This window comes from Canis aureus, chromosome 2, assembly GCF_053574225.1.
Source record: "Canis aureus isolate CA01 chromosome 2, VMU_Caureus_v.1.0, whole genome shotgun sequence".
Classification (NCBI taxonomy): Eukaryota; Metazoa; Chordata; class Mammalia; order Carnivora; family Canidae; genus Canis; species Canis aureus.
The window spans coordinates 64679933-64700620 of NC_135612.1; the positions used below are offsets into that span (position 1 = coordinate 64679933).

At 40.7% G+C, this 20688-nt stretch overlaps 1 protein-coding gene across 11 annotated transcripts in view; it reads left to right on the plus strand.

Annotated features, from left to right (window-relative positions):
• LDB2 (LIM domain binding 2) overlaps window positions 1-20688 on the plus strand; it is a 375092-nt gene that overhangs the window by 298166 nt on the left and 56238 nt on the right. For all 11 annotated transcript variants that reach the window (XM_077876894.1, XM_077876907.1, XM_077876929.1 and 8 more), the window contains exons 4-5: window positions 1157-1279; window positions 3961-4044. In XM_077876894.1, coding sequence (XP_077733020.1) covers window positions 1157-1279; window positions 3961-4044 — 207 coding nt within the window. The remainder of the gene's footprint in view (window positions 1-1156; window positions 1280-3960; window positions 4045-20688) is intronic.

A 20688-nucleotide genomic window follows, 5' to 3' on the forward strand; every position in this document is an offset into this window, starting at 1 on the left:
ACATGCATTCTCAGTCATATATTTCCCTATCAACCCCATACAAGGTTAGTATTATCCTCATTTTAAAGATGAGTAAACTGGGACTTAGGGAATTTATTTGGTTTCCTCAAAGTCTCAAAATAAGTAAAAAATAGTTAGGATGAATCTAGTACTTTCTGATGTAAAAGCCTCTGTCTACTCTAAAGCAAACATGGACTGAATAATCAGTTGTAACTATTTAAAATAGACCAATATGCTACCACTACTTCCTATTTTTTAATTGAAGTAGGATCAGTAGTGTCCAATTGCTTAGCATTTTCTCCCATTTCAAAGTCATTAACAGTGAAATAAAATAGGTAAATTAAATAGAAACTACATGCTGAAAATGATCTGAATATCAAAAGAAGAAAAAAAATGATCATCCTGTCAAGGAAAAGAGCCTTGCAAATTCTGTTTCATTAATAATACATATTTTTCTGAGAAAGATACCGCCCCCTCCCCCAAAGACTGGCCTTTTATGCAAGCAGAAACTGAGACTGCTGATAGGATGTGATTGAAGGAATATATCCTAAGCATGCCTCCATTTTCCACATGCCAGTAAATGATCCCGGTAGCCTTGGGTTTTAAACATTGTCCCTCTAGAATTCGTCCCTGAAAATGAAAACTTACTCTGGTTGAGTAAACTTGTAGTAAGACACACTTAAGCATGAACTATTTTATTAGGTACTTTCTCCAGGAGGAGGGCAAGCATGATTAGAACAAGATTTCAAACTACGATGGTAGAAGGATGATGAAAGCAGAGATAAAAGGGGTGGGAGAGTTTTGCAGAGACACACCATGTGCAAGGAGCTTTTGACATAATACTGCAATAATATAGGTTTTGTTCCCATATTTGCAGTTGAAGGAACAGAGGCTCACAGAATTTTGGCAGCAACCAGTCAAGTTACTATTAGCTCGCAGCCAGTAAGCAGCTGTGCTGTCTTTTGAACCCATGGATTCTAGAGCTCATGGTTGTCTCAGTGTGCCATGGGTAAAGCATTTGTGTCACATCCTTGCAAGGATCCAGCACTGCCCAAAGACAGTCAGGGAGACCATGCTGAGCAGCTGACGTGTGAGTTACAAAAATGTGGCGTTCACAAAGTGCACAGCAAATGAGTGTGTTGTTTGTCGCTTCTAGGTATGTACAGAAGGCAGACTGATCTTGGAGTTCACCTTTGATGATCTCATGAGAATAAAAACATGGCACTTTACCATTAGACAATACAGAGAGTTAGTCCCAAGGAGCATTCTAGCCATGCATGTAAGTAATTTCAACACTATTTTACTCTCTTTTATTCTCCCCCATCATTTACTCAAGGAGGAAAAGTCTGGTTCTCTCTCTGAAAGAATACCAGCAGTCCTCACCTGTTGGGTAATGAACTCTCAATTTTGAGTTTTCCCCTCAGCCATTTTATTCCACAGGCCTTTCCCTCCCACCTTGTTTCTGAGTTTGGTGCATTGTGAGATTTTTTTCTGATACTTTATTATTTTAAACTCCAAACTGAGGTTACCTCAATAAACAGTTTGTACTTTTCTTAAATTCCACTGAGTCATTATCAAGTACTGCTCTGCTGGGCTATTAAACCTCTTATGTAAAACCAGGGAAAAAAATGAAACAAGAAGTAAGAAAAACAGTTTTCAGTTTTGATTAGGACCATCTGACAAGACATGGGGCTCACATAATTCAGATCTGTGTCAATATCCTTCCTAACCATGGTGCTGGAATGAAGCGGATGATTTGGGGTTCTCTCAGTTTCATTTGACCATAAATCACATCAAATTTATTGAACACCTACTAGGTGTATGGCCAGATCTGATGCCAATCTGGAGATATGTTTTAGAGGTAAGACTTGGTAGGAGCTAGTTCAGTGCAGTCCCTGAAGGCGTCAAAGACACTGACGTAAATAAATCCCCCTTCCATAATGCATGATGCAGCAGTTTCTGTAAAAAAAAGCTTTGGAGCAAAATCAGACTTAATGAGCCTGATTTTTAAGACTCTGTACAGTCAAAAAAGAATACAATAAGAGTTGCTAATATTTAATGGGTGTTTGCTACACTAGGTCTTGTGCTAAGCATACATACACATTCAATTTAACCCTCCCAGTAATCCAGAGAGGTATGGGATCATTATCCCTGCTTTAGAAGTAAGAAAACCAAGGCTTGGGCTTGATACGTTGTTCCATGTTTCTCAGCCCGAAAGTGGCAAATCAAGATTTCCACTCAGCTGGTAAGGACTCCAAAACCCAAGCTGATGAGCCATCTGTCTCCTGACTATCCAATTCCAGTCTGTCTCCTCAGGATTTTGTCCTCGACCCTCTTCGCCCTACTGGTTAAGCCAATCTCTCCCTTTTCTATTGACCTTGTACTTTGTGCTGTGACACCCCACTCCCTTGGTCCAATCTTTCTGCCTCTCCATATCCCCAAGTTCTTCACTTTCGAAGCCCATTTCACATCCTCCTCTCCCCTGGAAGCAGCCTGGAGTAGCCACTCGTATTGTTCTCAAAATAGAGACAGCAGAGGGTAGTGATCAGGAGCCTGGGCCCTGGAATGAGACCACATACCTTTGTATCCCTGTCCCTGTGTGACCTTGGGTGAGTGACATGGCATCTCTGGGCTTCCAGTTCTTCATCTATAAAATAGGTACAGTAGTAGAGCCTGCCTCAGAGGACTGGTTTGAGGATTAAGAGTTAATGCATGTAAAGGTTGTAAAACAGTGCCTGGCACGTAGTTGGTCCTCTTAAGTAGTGGTGACCAGCTTTTAGCAGCTTCAGCAGTGGTAACATCCTTCTTTCTGTTTATTATTATCCTGTCCTCTGTCTGCAGAGTTGATGCGTATGATGTTGGCCATAACTACTGGATGTGTATCTATAGAACCAGCTGTTCCTGGCATGTGGAAGGGGTCCCATAAACACTGATTCCATGTCCATACAAGACCCCTTTCCCATAAACTGACACAAGAAATGACAAGTTCTGACTCTTTTCTCTGAAACTCAGTTTTTTATTGATATACCACAGCCAATTGGTTGCATGACTATGAGGAAAATTAAATACAGGAAAGAATAAATTAAAGTGTTAGAATAACCTAGATAGTCCTGTGACTGCAGACATGAAGACAAAAGGATGTTTACAGAGTCTTTCTCTGTTTAGCTCCAATATGTTTTTACCAGTTCAGAAAGAAGGAAAGACAAACAGAAAAAAAGAGCATCAACCAAGATATTCACCTCACAATGAAATCCAGAAAGAATTTTTTTTTTTTTTTTTTGGTAGCCCAACAGAACATCTGGGGTAGCCCATGGAACATTACATCCCCCTTTTAAATGTGGCAGATATTTTGGAAAATGTGATGCTTACCCTAACAGTCCTGCAGGATGAAAATTGTTGAGAACATCTATATATATATATATATATATATATATATATATATATATATATATATATATATTCTATGAAATATATGTAATTTCATAGAAGTGGCAAAGTTTTCAAATACAGTCTTGGACTCCAAGCTGTCAAACACAACAGTATCACAACAGGAAACAAAGGCCAGTACTAAAGCCTGGCCCTACCAAGTCCACAGGCTCTGCCTTTTCTGCTGAGTGCCTGAGACTTGGAAGTGTCCTGGCAGGGCTTAATGACTCCCCTCCTGAAGATATGGGGGCCGCTCATGGAGGAAGTAAAGTTGTTTCTCCCAAGAACTGTAAGCATGCCTGCCTCATTTTGGTTCAACCTGGCAACAGATCTTGCAGCATTGATCCAAAAATGTCCTTGAGCCATTATATGCAAGTGTCTTCAAAATGTAAATTAAATTATCTCCAGCAACCTCCCCTCTGAGAAAAATCAACAGTGTCGAGATTGCATTTCTTAGCAACTGTAGCCCAGTCTGAGACTTTCTTGGCACCATCTTGCAGAGATAAGATATGTGATTTTTTTTTTCCTGTTTAGGCACAAGATCCTCAGGTCCTGGATCAGCTGTCCAAAAACATCACCAGGATGGGACTAACAAATTTCACCCTCAACTACCTCAGGGTAAGACCAATGGGATAATCACATTTCCTGGTGAGTTTGGAAAGTACTTTAGAGGTGTATATGTATCTTGAATGAAGGAGTTAAAATGAGGTAATATAGCACAATATGTGTACCTTACATTACAATGTGTGTGTGTGTGTGTGTGTGTGTTTTCAATGGAGGTTGGAGTTTAATTAACAAAGCAGCAAACCTAGACTTTGTCAGGGTTGAACTTTCTCTCTCTGTTTGTATGACTCTTAGAATTAATTATTCAAAGGCCAGCAATGTCTGCTCATACAATGTTTTGGCGCTATGCCCCTTGTAGTTGTCTCGTTTTTGATGTACTGTTGTTGAGTTTACTGCCTCTACATCTCCACCCAGGGAGTGTCCCAGAGAAGACTCAGTGTGCCCTCCAGAGAGGGTCCCCCAAAGTTCATTCCAATGGTGGAATACTCTCTGTGTAACATGTAATAGATTTTCTGTGTTGGATATAAAGTCAGTTTTGTTTTGTTTGTTTGTTTTTAAATAAAGAGTTAGGCAAAATTCTCTGTCTGCATGATAACTATAGCTTCTCTATTTGGTCTAAAAGGGAAGCACTTGACACACCAGTTTGCAGTGTAGAACTGTAGTCACTATGTTGCAGGTAGAGGATATGGTTTCCTTGATAAAGCAAGCATCATCTGCCAGACTCCGTAAGAAAGTCAGTGGTCATGTTCCACATCCTTTTGCCTCTGAGTCGTTGAGCTCCCTCATTGTCATTGTGTGGCCACTTCTCTGGTCCATTTCGTAATGGAGTTCGTGCTGTTATTTCTTTATCGCTAAGCGCTGTGCTAGTTTGTGATTTTGTTTTGTGTTTCCAACCTTCTGTATACAATCATTTTGCATATGTCGAAATGCTGAAATGCTTTGGTCAGACTTTTTCTTCTGTGAATTAAGAAGGATTTGAACAAAGGCTTCCAAGTCATGCACTTATTGCCATGTGCCAGGCCCTAGGCTAGACAGTCAAGATTCAAAGACAAAACTCATGGTACCTGCTATCAAGAATCTCATTCTTCTGAGGGTGAGACCCATAGAGAGAACATTATATACAAAATCCTAAATAACAATGATTGAAGTTTCCAACTGGAATTATGAGAGTACAAAATGGAGACCTCCCAGAAGAATACATCACAGAAGCTTTGTGGAGGAGATGGTTCCTGACTTGAATGTGAAAGAATGAATAAAGGTAAACCAGGGGAAGGAGGCAGGAAGGTCATTCCTGTTAGAGGGAAAAGAGGGGGTCTAGATTAGGGGATGGAACTCCAAGCAGGCTACTGATCCGGAACATGGAGTGAGAAGCCAGGAGAGGCAGGTGGGAGAGTAACTTGGGAGCCAGGTCTTGGAGCAACTGCCTGGCCAGGCTACCAGGCCAGAAGCCTCTAAAAGGATTAAACATAAGCATAGTAGTGTGCCCCTCTTGAGTACAGGGAGAAGAGCTGTTTTCCATCCAGCCTAGATGTCCTAGATCCAAATCCAGGTATGGTAAAAGCCAGAGTCAGTTTTGCTCCCCACTCCTACCTTGCCCCAACACTACCACCATTTTGGTAGCCCTGAACCAGATTGTTCTCTGGTAAATGGTCCTGTGGTCCCTGCTCAGAGAGAAACCAGAGTTTGCCCAGGAGGGTGGGTGGACAGGTGAGAGCTCCCGTTAGGGTAGCTGGAGCTAGGTTCATTCAAACAAGCTCTGCATTTAGAACTAGGTTCATTCAAACAATTTCTGCATTTAGAACTGCCCCCATAGGGCCGTGGGCACAGTGGAAGTGGGTGGCAAGGCCTGAGAGGTGGGGTCTATGGCATGCTTTAGCCATGGGAATTCAGAAGGCTGCTGTCTCCTGCTAGGCATTTCATCTTGTGAGAGACCATGAATGGTTTAGTTTAAGCTATCTGAAGATGCCTTTCCTCAGATAGAGAGGTTCTATACTATATGTCCTCAGTTGACCCTACATAGGAATCTGGGACTCTGGATTCTATCCTAGACTTGGTCACTGACCCTCTGGTAAAATCTGGACAGATGCTCTATTACATCTTTTAGCTGCACTTAACACAGATCAATAAATGCTAAATTTCCTTCCTCCCCTTTCCCTAGCTCCTCTTATTATCATCAGGAAAATGGTGACCTTCTCCTTTGGGTCAACAAGGTGGTTCCACCTGGTTCCCATGTTCTGTAATTCTCTGATTTTAACCCACAAAGACTGAGAAGATCATATCTGCAAAAGTGGAGAAAGGCAAGGATTGGTACCAACCATCTCCCAACAATGATATGTAAGGAAGATGTGTGTGGGTTTGGGCAATATGGAGTAGTGTTTCAAAGGCTATCACTTAAGTGGCATTTACAGCATGTCCTGAATTCACTAGTCTTCGCAATGGTCCACGTGCATTAACACCATTCATGTAAGAGAGCCAGGCATGGAGAGTTCAAGTAAGTGAACTCAGTCACCCAGCCTCACACCACCATGTGACTGGACTGGGATTTGAACTCAGGCATTCTGGCTCTAGAATCTGTGCTTCATACAGACCTCTGCTGCCTTCCTAATAAGAAGGGAAGACAATGATATTGACAGGAATCAGATCGTGTCTTTCCTGCCTTGACAGGGGAGGCAGCACCATCTATCACTGGGTCCTTAATCCACTTTGCCAAAAGTAATGACAGCTGCTTGTAAGGTTTCACATACAGATTAATCCATGTAAATGGCTTAGCACAGGGTCTGAGGACAGAAGGCACTCTGTTGTGTTCATTTTCATAATTTATTGAGCACCTACTATGTGCCCACCATTGCTGTTCATACTGGAACCATCGAGAGCAACATGGCATCTGGCTCTCTTTCATTCTGGGTCCACCTAACACTCCTTTACTTTGTCTGCTCACGCATCCTGGGTCAGCAGCTGTTTGTCCTTCTTGCCTCCATTATTCTTCCTTTTGTCTACTCCCTCCATCACTTATTCCCCTGTCAATTGGTTCAGTACTCTTTCAATGAGCCCACTCTGTCTTCCTGGCCTTATGCCAAGTGCTGGGCCTTCAATGTGGAGAAGATGTGGCCCCTTCCTGGGCTGGGTGAGGCCAGTGGAATATGGTCAGCCACAGTTCCAGTGAGGTGTACTGACAAGGAAGGACCTACAGGGCTTGGGGGAGTCTGGGGAGCTGGTCATCTGGTCTCCAGATAGAAGCCACCTTTTCCAGCAATAACTCAAAGCAGTTGTGAGCCACTTAGCAGGTCAAGTCTGAACAGAACCCTACACTCAGTTCCCAAAACCAGGCACATGGGCTTCCATGAGGAGACCTGGCCTTGTTAGTGGTTACTAAGAATGACAAACAAGGATTTTCTTTTTGGATTAGAACTGTGATCAAAGATTTTTTTAATGCTCTTTCCATCTGATATTCATAAGACAGCTGAGCAATCACCAAATCCATTAATTTATAAAACTTCTTTAAGACCTGGATCTTTAAGATCTTTCTGAGGAGCCAGGCCTTTGCCTGAAGACTCAGGGCATTATCTGAGGTATTGTTTAAATAGTTCATGAGGAGCTCCAAAACCACACCCAGATCAGGAAAAGAGGTCAGAAATGTGTGTTGGCAAGTATTAATCCAAGGTCTTCTAAAACAGCAGACAATTTTTTTTTAAATTGATTCATCCTTCTTTGGAAAGGAGGGCTAGAGATTTTAAATGCTACAGACATCTGAAATTTCAATATGCTGTGTCTTCCATGTAACACAGTTAAGCACTACAGAAAGTAAGCAATTACAGTCATCTAGCTTCGCCAATACAGGTTCATTCACTGCCATGAAATTCCGAATCATTCTCATGAAGGTCTTGCAGTCAGGGGTGCTGCAGAGCTGACAGAGGGGCTCTGGTCATTGGAAGAAGGAGTAAGTGAAGCACTGTGCATGTGGTTTGAGATTGCAAGTGCTGATGATGGCACCGTACTTGGACACTCGCCTGGCAGCACTTTGGAAGGAACTTTGGTGACCTGATGCTTTTGAAGTGACAACAGAACAGATGTGATTTGAGTTGTCAAATTGCCAGGCATTGCCTCCTGTCTCCTCCCAGCATAACAAGGCTGGAGGTGCTCTGTGTTAAGAAGTGTGATGACGCCTGGCTCTCTGGTCCCAGTGGAACAGCAGCTGGTGGTTGCCGAATAGGGATGGGACTCTGATGAGATGTCACATTTCCTGCCTCAGTGACCTCTGGTAGGCCAGGGATTACTGTTCCTGTGGTAGTTACCTAAGCTGGGGCTGGGAACAAGCCTGCAGAGTGAGGAGTCATCGCCTCCTCCACATTTCACAAAACATGTCCATCGAATCCTGGAGAGGGAGATTGTTTCCCAATGTAGGATGATGGCACCCCTCAGTGCATTCTAGTGAGGAAACGAGAGAATTAAGGGCTAGGAATTCAGGAACACATCCTTTGCCATGTTTGCTAGAAAGCAGCAAGTCCTGCTATCTGCCTGGCACGGTCAGGAAAAGATCCAGTTCAGCAACCACAGGAAGACAGGGTGCAGTTTGATAGTATTGGGGCATCTGAGTCAACAAGACCTGGTTGTGCAACCTTGTCATTCCCGACAGATCCACTGTTCATTGTTTGCTATTCATTGTTCACTCCATAAGCATCTATTAGACAGGCCTCCTTTGTGTCAGGTCTCCATAGCTTTCAAGGAGGTCATTGTAGATCGGTTACAAAAGAAAACCAAATCTACTGGGAGAGAAGTCTGCCCAGGATACAGTGATCAATAGAGTAGCTAATATTTATTGAGCACTTACTATGTGCCAGGTACTGTTGCTAGGTACTGTGTACCAAGTACTGTTGCTAGGTACTTTGCTGGAATGCTGTTGCTTTTTTTTTTTTTAATACTCATGACAACTTTATGAGTAAGGGATTCTTTTCAGTCCTATTTTTCAGGGGAGAAAACTGAGACACAGAGATGTAACTGTGACTGAGTCACAGACCAGATAAGTGGCAGAGTTAGGATTTAATCCCACAGCCTAGGTCCAGCTAAGCACAAAGCAGGGAGAGGTTGTTGGAGGTTGGACATGGGAGGCTCAGAACCTTTAAGCAGGAGATGGCCCTTGAATTGATTCTGAAAGGTGAGTAGGTGGTCCCAGGTACACTAAACAGAAAGTCCACCACAAGTGGTGACAGAGAAGGATGGAGAAAGTTGTGGGTTTGGGGAACTCTAGACAGTTTCACATGGCTGGAATGTAAGTTTTAAGTTTGTTTTAGGTGCCAACACAAAGTAGGTGTTATCACCCAAAATGTATGACTGAACTGAGTGCCACAGTTCTAGAGAGAGTTTTGCTCCAGTAAGAATACAACATAACAAGGGAAAGCACTTCATGCTGGCACTTGAGTTTGGGGGCCAGACAGACAGGAGGATGTGTTTGTACTCAGAGACTTGTTAGCTGTGTGACCCTGGACAACGTACTTGACCTCTCTGAGCCTCAATTCCCTAATCTGGAAAATGGGTTATTATACCACCTTTATTGAATTCTAGTGAGATGGAGGCATGCGGAGGTCCTATTTCTCATTTGCCAAGTGTGCTTTTTGTGAGGGTCACGGGGAAAAGTCAAATCGTTCATTGGATTCCCTTGCACTCAGAGCTTATGAGAAGAGCTGACAACGTACTCAGCAGCCGTGTCCTTCTTCCTAAATTATTGGCTTTTATTTCATCAGAGTGAAAGCCCTTTCTCACTCAGGGTTTGAAATTGCCATCACTTCAAATTTCCTATAAGCACTTCTTGCATGTGAATGTTTACTGAATGCAGTTAACTGTTTTCTAAATTTAACTAGCTTTAACGAATTTGATTTTCAAACTGAAAAAGAAATAATTGATGTCAATTTCATTTCAATTCCACAAAGAGAATGGGGGGTGGGCAATGCAGAAATCATATCCTGAAGCATTTACTTTTATTTTTTAATTTTTTAAAGATTTGTTTATTTGAGAGACAGAGAGAGGGAGTACATTCAAGCAGGGGGAGGGGCAGAAGGAGAGGGAGAGAGAGATTCTCAAGCAGACTCTACACTGAGTGCAGAGCCTTATGTGGGGCTCAATCTCATGACCCCGAGATCATGACCTGAGGTGAAATCAAGAGTTGGACGCTTAACCAACTGAGCCACCCAGGCACCCTATGTCCTTAAGCATTTAAAGAAAACCTGCAGGATGCAAATTTCCAGGATACCATGAGTGGAATGTGGTATTTTCAATCATCTCACATCAACAATAGAGGAGATGGTCCTTGCATGCTCTCAATACACTGCAGGGAGACATTGGCTTGTACAGTTGTCTCCATCCTCGAGAATCTAAGGTACTCTGGTTTTGTTTTCAAGGTTTTTTTGTTTTGTTTTTTTGTTTGTTTGTTTAAGTTTTGAGTCAACTGTTTAACCAAGAGCTCTATTGTGGTGGCATCTACTATGTGCCAGGAACAAAAGGTGGCATCTACTATGTGTCAACAATAAGGGTGTTGACAAGAATGGATAAGATATACTCTATCTCTCTAGGAGTTGAAGTTACTGGAACAAGTAGATCCCATTTACAGTTCATAGTCCCCCCTCAGCTGGAACTTGAGTCATCCCAGAACTTCTTCCTCTCCTAATATCCTTGAGGATATGCTTCCTTGTTGGTCTCAGCATATGACTTATATTGGACTGTTTACAGTTTCTAGTGCATGAGTAGAGTGCTCTACTTCACCATGCTTGTCTAAGGCCCTCCATGCTTAGACCGCTGCTGCTTTCCAGCCTTGCCCCACATCCCTTCCCCATCTCACATGTCACCCTGTAGTCACACAACCACTGGCAGTTTTTCAAATGTGTTGTGTGTCTGTTGCCTCCATGCATTGGCATAGCACAACTTGACTTGTCTCACTTCCTAGAACACTGTTCCCACTTTTCTCTCCCCATCCAGTATTCCCAGGCCATCTCCTTCTCATCCTTCAGGACTCGTTTGTGCCTCATCTCCTCCAAGACTCTCTCTCTGACTCTCACCCAGGGCAGCTGCCCCTCCCCACTACTCCTGGAGCTCTGTGCACATGGTCTCTTGCTTAGCTCTTGATAGGTCCTGCATAAAAACTATCTCTCCACTCATCTATCTCCTCCATACATAGCAACAGATTGATTATCTTGTGTTTCCAGAGCCTCACAAGCTGTAGATCACAATAAGCACCCAGTAAATGTCTCCTGAATGGATGGTTGCTAGATGGGAGTTTGGTAAATGGAAACTAGATTTTGAATGACACTCTCCCCCCTACCCCCCCACACCCCCGCCAAACACAATAGAATTCAGATGAATTCACTTGCCCAAGTGTCTTAGGGGGAAAAATGTGTGATTGATTTTCAAAATCACTACCTAGAACCTCACCATGAAATCTAAAGAGCAGAAAATTTGAATACATTGAGAAAATGAAAGGAAAACCTGGCATGGGCCTCCAGATCTCTAGTGTGCAAAATTCCCCCTGAAATTCTCATAGTTCCCAATGTGAAATTTTTACTCTAATATCACAACTTCCACTTGCTCTGAATCACTATTTAATTTTTACTCTAAATGCCATTATACCCTTTTCATTATTTTGGAAATAGTGTTCTTTCAAATCTCGAAGACAAATTCCCTAATGGGTGATTATTTTTGTCTGTTTTCTTTGGCCAGATTTTCCTGAAGCTGAGATCCATAGACTTTTTTTTCTGCATTGTGCTTAACGTGACTTTAAAACATCTTATTATCCTGTACCCCAGCCAAAAGATGTTTTCTTTGTGTTTCTTCTTACTATTTATCCATCCATATGCATAATTTCTGCATAAATGTAATCAGTATACATATGATTTCCTAATGTTATTTGGTAAATACTTCTGCATGTTTCTACGTAGTCATCATATTATTGGTTTATAATAGGCAAATATTCCAGTGTGGTGCTAGGATAGTGTTTATTTAATCATTTCTCTAAATATCGAGCACTGAATTCATGTTCAAGTTGCCACTGTCATTAATACCATTCCTCTGAACACCTTTGCTGTGTCCTGCTCTGGGCAGTGCTGTCTGCAAGCAGAGGCTGGACCGTGGAGTCCATGTGCTAAGAAAAATAAATGTGCTTCGGATTCAGAGAAATGTGGGTTCAAATCCTCTCCCCCTTGTATCTGTATTGGCCTTGAACAAGTTGTTTCAGTTCTCCAAGCCCCACTTTCCTTATCTGGAAATCAGAAAGAATAATGTCTCACAGGTTGGCACCAGTTATAAGATCAGATGACTTATGGTTTATAAAAGTCTGGCTCTCAGAAGGAGCATAATAAATACCAGTCCCTTCTTTTACTATCTGAGAGCAGTGGATCAGGATTTAGCTTTCACTTTTGCTTCTTACTTCTTGTATCATATTCATTAGCTGCCTTAATTCTTTGGGGCCCCAGTTTTGTGATTAGGTACATTGTGAATCATAGTAACTGCATCACAGGTGAGGGTTGAAATGATAATGCATGTAAAAAGCACATTTAACTCTAAACTATGACACCAGAAAGCCAAGGGAGCCTCATCCCATTTATCATCTCCTGTGTGTTGGTCATGGCCTTGAATTCTACACCTACATTCTGAAGTCATGTGATAGATCAGAAAACACAGAAGCGATTGATTAATACCTACTGAGGAAGGAGGCAAGAAGGACTCTGAGACGTGTGCCCTATTACTGGCACGCCCCCTTTCCAGTACAAATGTTATTATAAGGGTGTAATATCACTGGGTGTTTTCAATACCATTTATAACCTTCTGGTTGGTATTGTTGAATAAGTCTAACCTTTCATATAAGCACCAGCATCAGCTAGGTGTGAAAGCAGCTGGGGTTCACAGTAATGCTTTTGACCCCATATCTTTAATTTCCTGAGTGAAGACTTTTGTTGTTATTACTATACTATAAGAACATTGGTCCCGCATGTAATCTCTACCGGTAGCAAAGAAGTAGAATCCATGCCTGGAAGAATTGGGTGGTTGGCTTTGGAAAATGATCCCCAAAAGAATGACATGAAGTGGCCTCTAGGGGAGTGAGTGTGGCTGGAGTCAACACTTGGAATCTTGTCAAGGTTTTTTGTTTTTTGTTTGTAAGGCTTTGAATGCCAACCATGTTATTTTCCTTGGTCTTATAACATGAGAAGGGACAACAGTCCAATCTTGTTTCCTGCCTAAATGCCAAGCCAAGCCCAAGGAACAGGAATCCCTGCTCAGCAATTGAGATGAACCATGGTTATTAGTGCTCAGAACAGGCTTATTAAACACTAAAGTTTGGAAGGGGAGGTTGCATGAACCATACCAGCAGATCTTCCCTCTGTACCTTCCACAGTGTTTGCACATTTTAGACTCTCCAAAGGCTCGTAACCCAGAGTGTGCTATTCAAGATGCGGTCCATGGCTCATTGTGGGTTTGCAAACTGTTACCAGTCTGTGATTAAGTATGGAAAATGAGAGTAAGAACTTTAACACTACAATAGCAATTTGACGTTGCGAGGACATCCAAGAGCATGTCCAATAGACTCATCCCACTGATTAGGTTATAGAGCTGTGCTGGTGTTATCAAACTTGCATGGCACTGATGGTCACTGATCAAAGGCTGGAGGAACACATGTCACAGACAGTTGGATGGACACTTGCATGTAGAGCATTGTGACATGAACCGATTCAGAGATAAGCTCCAGCTTTTCCAAGGACCATCCAGAATAACAATTATCATCATAATACCATCAGTTTTGAACAACTACTGTATGTTCTCAGTAAAACAATGGGATAGCTATTGTTATTCTCATTTTACAGATAAAAATCAGTCATTGCCTAAAGTGACAAAGCCAGCCAGCAGTGTTTTCCTGGCTCAGGTCTGGCTTGTCCCCCCAGACTGCTACACATGACCACTGCTATAGTGAGAACTGGTTTCTTGGCGCTGGCCAATGCAGGAGAGCCAATGCTTTAAAAAGTGAGGAATTTGTCATCTGAAACAAAGCTGTCACACCTCATTCTGATTCTTCCACTCTTCTTCCTCCTCCTCAGAGAAAGGCTCCATCTGAGAGGAGGCAGACAAAGCCCTTCTGAGCCATGGGAATGCTCCACACACAGAATGATTAAAACTTGGAACACCCGAAGGGCACTTTTAATTGCATTTGGAGGTAGAAAAGTAGTACATATGACTGTATGATAAGGGAATTAAAGTAGTTAACTCTTAAGTGAAATAATTGTAACATAGAGACATCCCAGTGTCTAGAAAAACAGTGATTTCTAAAGTCAAGGCAGAGGGAATGGCTATCAGAACATTAAAAGAAAAATACACACACACACACACACACACACACACACACACAGCAACACTATTTTCACCGAACAATACTAACTGAAAACAATTTCAGGGCCACAAATGCTTCTAAAATTCTTGGGCTTAAAAGTACAAATAGGGCTCAAATTAAAGAAAGTTATTTCCCAGTCTCAGGCACGGAGGAAGAGAAAGAAATTTTTGTTCAACGAGACACAGAAAATCAAGGGAGATGGTAAGGTGGGCAATTGGCAGTCTGGGGGAAGAAAAGCTGAGGGATTGCAGTTAAGTGCAAGATGGAGTCCAGAGTTAATTCTCCTGGAAAATAGTCTTCCTAATTGTCTAGAATGGGTAAAAAAAAAAAAAAAAAAAAAAAAAAAAAGTGTGTCAGGAAAATGCAGGGAAGGGGGCAAGAGGAGAACTGTTTCAATTTTAGAGCATAGGCAGGGAAGTAGCCTGAAATATGAAGAGGGGCTGGGAGGTCACACTGCTTAGAGATAAGGCCCAAGACCTTTCTATGTCTGGTTTCAGGCTGCTCTCCACCTTGGCATAGGTACCATCTTACTGCACACAGAAAGCTCAAATTATTTAAATAAAGTGACAGTTCTTAGATTGAATGGCCTCATCATCTGTCCCTAGCAGAGTTCAAGAAACACATAAGGGGTGAAAGGGAGGTCGAAGTCCCTAGTGTTGATGTACATAACGAGCTTGGAAATGGCTATAAAAATGTGTGCTATAATTAAGATAAAACAAGTTAGATTTGCAATGTCTGGATATGCCACTCAAAGGAAGAGAGAAGGCATTGACTGGGTATTGTTGAGAACCTACTATGTGCAAGACACAGACTTGGTTTTATTGAATCCCCACAACAAGTTTGGGAGGTAGGTGTTAATGGCTTCATTTTACAGAAGTAGAAACTGAGACTCATAAGGGGTTCTGGGACTCACTGAACGTCATTCAGTGGGTAAACTGCCAGGCTGGGACTGGATCCCATGTTGGCCTGATGCCCTCACCACTCTGTCATGCTGCAGAAATGTCACCTCCTAATGAGAGCTGAGTTGCAGAGCTGGATGAGGTCAGTCATTTCCACTGAGATGACCAAGCTATTCTGCCAAATTGTCAACAGGCAATTGTCAACAGATGCAATGGATAGAGAACTCGGAACAGTTATGCAGAATGGGGTCAAAGCCCAGCATGGACTCATTTCACGATGTCTTACATCCTTCTTTGTCTCAGACCTCTTCCAAATCTCAGGCCTCAAGCTATTACCCATCGCCCAGATTTTCCCCCTAACTCCTAGACTACTATCCCCAGTACCTAAACATATATTTTAAAACCACAGATCAGGTTGTCATTCCTCTGAGGTAGACCTTAAAATCATCTGCTTAAAAAGCATCCAGTGAAAATCCAAAATCCTTAGTTTTGCCCAAAAGGCCTTATGGAATATGATCCCCATCTCCCTTTCCCCCCAATCTTCATTCCATAGCAGTGTCCAGTTCCCCAGCCTGAGTTTTGCTTTTCCAGCATACCAAGTTCCTCCCTGTGGCAGAGCCTCTAGCTCTAGAACCTTGGGCAATGGCCTACTCGTTCAATGCCTCAATTTCTTCATCAATAGTCCCTTACCTCGGAGCACCAGGGTGGCTCAGCGGTTGAGCATCTGCCTTTGGCTCAGGTTGTGATCCCAGGGTCCTGGGATCAAGTCCCACCTCAGGCTCCCAGCAGGGATAATGCTTTTCTCTCTGCGTATGTCTCTGACTCTCTGTGTCTCATGAATAAATAAATAAAATCTTTTAAAAAAAAAAAATCCCTTAACTCATTGAGAGGCTTAAATGGAATAGTACTGGTAAAGGGCTTGAAATAGAGCCTGGTACATAGTAAATGCTCAGTAAACTCTCCCTATATCATCGTCATTATTCTCATTGCCTGAGATACTCTGGCCAGATTTTTGCATGACTGGCTCACCATTATTCAGGTCCCTGGACACATCGTCTTTTCCATCTCAAGTGACCTAGCCACCCCCAGCTACTTTCTACCATACCTCATTATGAATTTTATTTTCTCTGTAGCATCTTCATCAGTTGAATTATCTTACATAATCATCAGTTTGCCCTTCTGTTGTTTACCCTTCTGACCTTTCATGCCTGACACTGGAATATAGTTTGAAAGTGGGAACCCTGTCTCTTCTTCTCTGATGTCTGCAACACAACCTGATATTCAGTGATTAGAATGTCAATAATTTTAAGTCTACTCAGCTCCAGATGCACTCGTTGACAAGCTGGAAGTTTTTAAAGAGGAAACCATTTATAAAATCTCAAACCAAAATATAGCCTTGGAATACTTGAGAATGCTATGGAAAGGCTGTTAGCCATCCTTGACCTCATAGACTGAACACCTGGAGTGCTTTCCTTTAAGGATTTGATATTCTTTGCAATTCATAAACAGCCTTGTCTGTGAGGGTAGGTGAGGGATTCATTTTATTTCATAAATGTGCCTCATCCGCAAGACAAAGGAGATAAGCGTGATTTCTAAGCACATCTACTTAAGCATTCTAAAAAGAAGAAATGCAAAGCAGAAATATTAGCAAATTCTACAAATAAAATATTAATAAACCCCATGCTGGAAATGAGGAAACTGAAATCAAGTGGTTTGAGGCTGACCCAAGTCTATCTGCTTGTTAGTGTAGGATGGTTTCTGGTTTTCTTTTTGTCTTATACTTTGTTTGCAGGATCCATTCACACTCATTCAGTCTACAGATGTTTACTAAACACTTACTCTATGTCTGGATCTGCTCTAGGCTCTAGGTATCAATTTCTCTATTATTGCTAAATATTTCTGGGCTCATGAGAATCTCACATACGTTGCCTCTGATATCCTTAAAATCTTTTATACGCCCATCATAGCATAAGACTGGAAGTCTCCCCAAGAAGGCTACTATTTTCTCCCTCTTCTCTCTTTGCCTATTTCTCAGGCTTTGTGAAATAAGGTAAGGGAGTTACCCCTTTTTAGGTCAATAGCCAAGGATCATCATGGAAACTTTTGTCCTAAGAGAAGAACTCAACTCCAGAAACCTCACCACATGGATTTCTTTAAAAAGTATCTGTCGCCTTAGGAACTAATCAATGAAGCCATTGCTCTTCCTTCCTTTCTCAGCACCCTCTTTTGATTCCGTCAGCCTTTACCAAAGATAAAATTTGTTCCCACCTATCATATATTTTTTAAACAGTTTTACCATGAGTGGGAAGCTTAAGGGGAAAACTGAAAGTTTTTGTGATGTTGATGAACAGAATTTATAAACGTGAAGTGATAGCAACCCTACCATTTACACTCAACTTCTGAGCTTCAGGACATCGGGTATCTCACTAACAGATAAGAGGCAGGAAGGACCAGACTTTGCTTTAGAATAAGAAATGTAGGCTGAGTATTGAAAATGGTCATGCCCTGGCAGTGGTCTAGTCCTCTGGCAATTTCCTCAACACCAATTGTGTTGCATCTGTTCTGGCTTGCCATTAAAAGCAGAAACCATTCCTCTTCTGTATATTTGGGTGGAGGGTGGGCTAACACTTACCTCCATTAATTCAAAGATATATGAGACCTCTTATACTAAAATGCTCTGTAAGCTGTAAGGTTCTCCTGTGAAAACAGACTTCCTCACACACTCTTCAAGCCTTCAGTGTCCAAATTCCTGCTATCTTAACTCAGAAATCAAGAAGTTGTAAATGAAATTTTAATATATATCTTTCGTTATGCAATTCAAGCTACTCACTACCCAAAACACGGGAGCCAAATTGATTCATATAGCTCAGGAACCTCATCATTCAGCACACTTGCTCTCCAAATCGGGAAGCTATGTGGGTTTTAGGTGGCCAGAAATAATTGAACCAGCAGCCACCAATCATGGCCACTAGCACAGTCTAGTTTATACAGGAGAAAATAATTGGGGTTGAATGATACAAAATTACTATTTTTGCAGGTCAAACACTGCCAAATATTGGCTATTTCATATGGGTCATCCTAATGTTTGAGAAACACAACCCTGTATCAAAGGGAAACAATCATTTGATTCCATGATTTTTATGTTTCCACTATTATCATCCAGTTCCTACTCAGCATCATAATTGTAAACACAACAGCCATTTATTGCCTGGTGACTTTGTACCAGGCACTCAGGTGACTTAACTAACCTTGATCATCTCCTTTTAAAACTTAATTATTTATATTTTGAATAGATAATGTACTCATATACTAGTGCAAAACTCAAAAAGTGTAAAAACTTTTAAAATATATGCCTTCACACCTGGCCCCAACCTCTCAGTTTCCCTCCCTAGAAGCACTCAACATTGTCAGGTTCTTGCATTTTCTTCCTGGAACACTCTATACAAATGCAAGCATATATTGCTTTAAGCACACACATATATACACACTTGCAAATCAATGGTAATATACCGTGCATTCAGTTCTAAGTATTGAACAGTGGCATTCTTAATAAAATCAGCAGAGAGGGGCACCTGGGTGGCTCAGTGGTTGAGCATCTGCCTTTGGCTCAGGTCATGATCCCGGGGTCCTGGGATCTAGTCCCTGCAGGGAGCCTGCTTCTCCTCTGCCTATGTCTCTCCCTCTCTCTGTGACTCTCATAAATAAATAAATAAAATATCTTAAAAATAAATAAAATAAAATAAAATAAAATAAAATAAAATAAAATAAAAGCAGCTGAGTTATATCCTGAGGAAGTGTATCATTCTAGAGATAGACCATATTTTATTTTACCAAGTGCTTTATTGACAGACACTTGGTTTGATTCTTCTAAACTTTTTCTACTCTTAACAGTGATTTGCAAATATCTTTTTATATTTGAAAACATAGGAGCAACTAAAAACCTAAATTTGTAGGAGTAATAAAATCGCCAAGTCAAAAAACACGTACATTTTGTAATTTTGGTAACTATTGTCAAGTTGGTCAACTTAAAGATTATACCAGGTTTCAGCTTCACCAGCAACATATAAAGTGACTATTTCCACACTTTTTAACAACTAGAAGCTATCAAAATTTTCTCCTATTTTCCAATATTATAGGTGAAAAATGATATCTCATTTTCATTATAATATGCATTTTTCTTATTACAAGAGGGATTTATTATCTCCTCCTATACTTAAGAGCCATTTATATTTCCTTTCTTGTGAGTTATTTGCTCATAATTTATCCATTTTTCTATTAATTGTTATTCTTTTCTTATAGATATGTAGGGCTTTATATTTTAAAGAAGCACACACTTCATTGTGATATAATTGGAATTACATTGCACTTTGTAGTTTTATTTTTTAAAAATGTGTATAAAGTTGCTTTGCTCATTGAATTTGGTCTTGCTGTGTGTGTGTGTGTTAAATGAAGCAATTTCCCCCCATGTCTTCTGTTTTGTGTTTTGTATTTAGCGTTAACCCTCTTTGAGTTATGATAATAAAAATTCATTTCTCTTTGTTTTTTAATGCCACTTCTAAAATTTGGGGGGGAATTTTACTTTTTATGTTTAGATAATTGATCCACATGGAGTTTGGGCAGCATAAAGTGTGGAGAACCTACTCAATTGTGCAATTGTTCAAACAGAATTTGTTGATTAATACATAGTGTTTTCACTGATTCGAAATACTACTCTGGCATATTTTAAATTGCCATAGGTATTTGTGTCTGTTTCTGGGCTCCAATTCCTGTTCTGTTAATTTCTTTTTATATTCTTTATCAATACTACACTTTAAAACAAATTGCTGTTGCTTCATAATATACTTTAGTATCTAGTAGAATTGGCATCACATCATTATTCTTCTTCATAGGATTCTTAGATCTTTGTTTATTTTTCCGTCTAAACTTTAGAATTAGATTATCTAATTTTAAAATAAGTTTATTGGTATCCCATTGAAATTCTATTACATTTGCAAATTAATGTTGGGGGAATTGCTATCATTATGATGTTGGTTCTTTCTATCCAAAATTCTGGATAGCTTTTCCAGGAGTGAGGTCTTTTTGGTATTCTTTGGTAATATTTTTAGGTTTTTCTTTGTCTGTCTGTATTGTAAGTGCATGTGTTTGTGCATGTGTGTGTATTGTTTTATATACAGATATAGATATGTATATATTTTCCATTTCTTGGAAACTTTGGACCTGGAGAATCTATTTTTTGTTTAGAGTCATAAACATGATCTTTTCTTCCATTTTATACTTTCATTGGTTTTGTTTATAGTTATGAAAGTTATTGACTTCTGTGTTTTAATTTTATTCCCAAGAAACTTACAGAATCTTCTTAGTATTTATAATAGTTTTTTTTTTTTTTTAAGTTTATCCTCTTGGGTGTTCTAGCTAAGTTATATCATTTGCAAATAA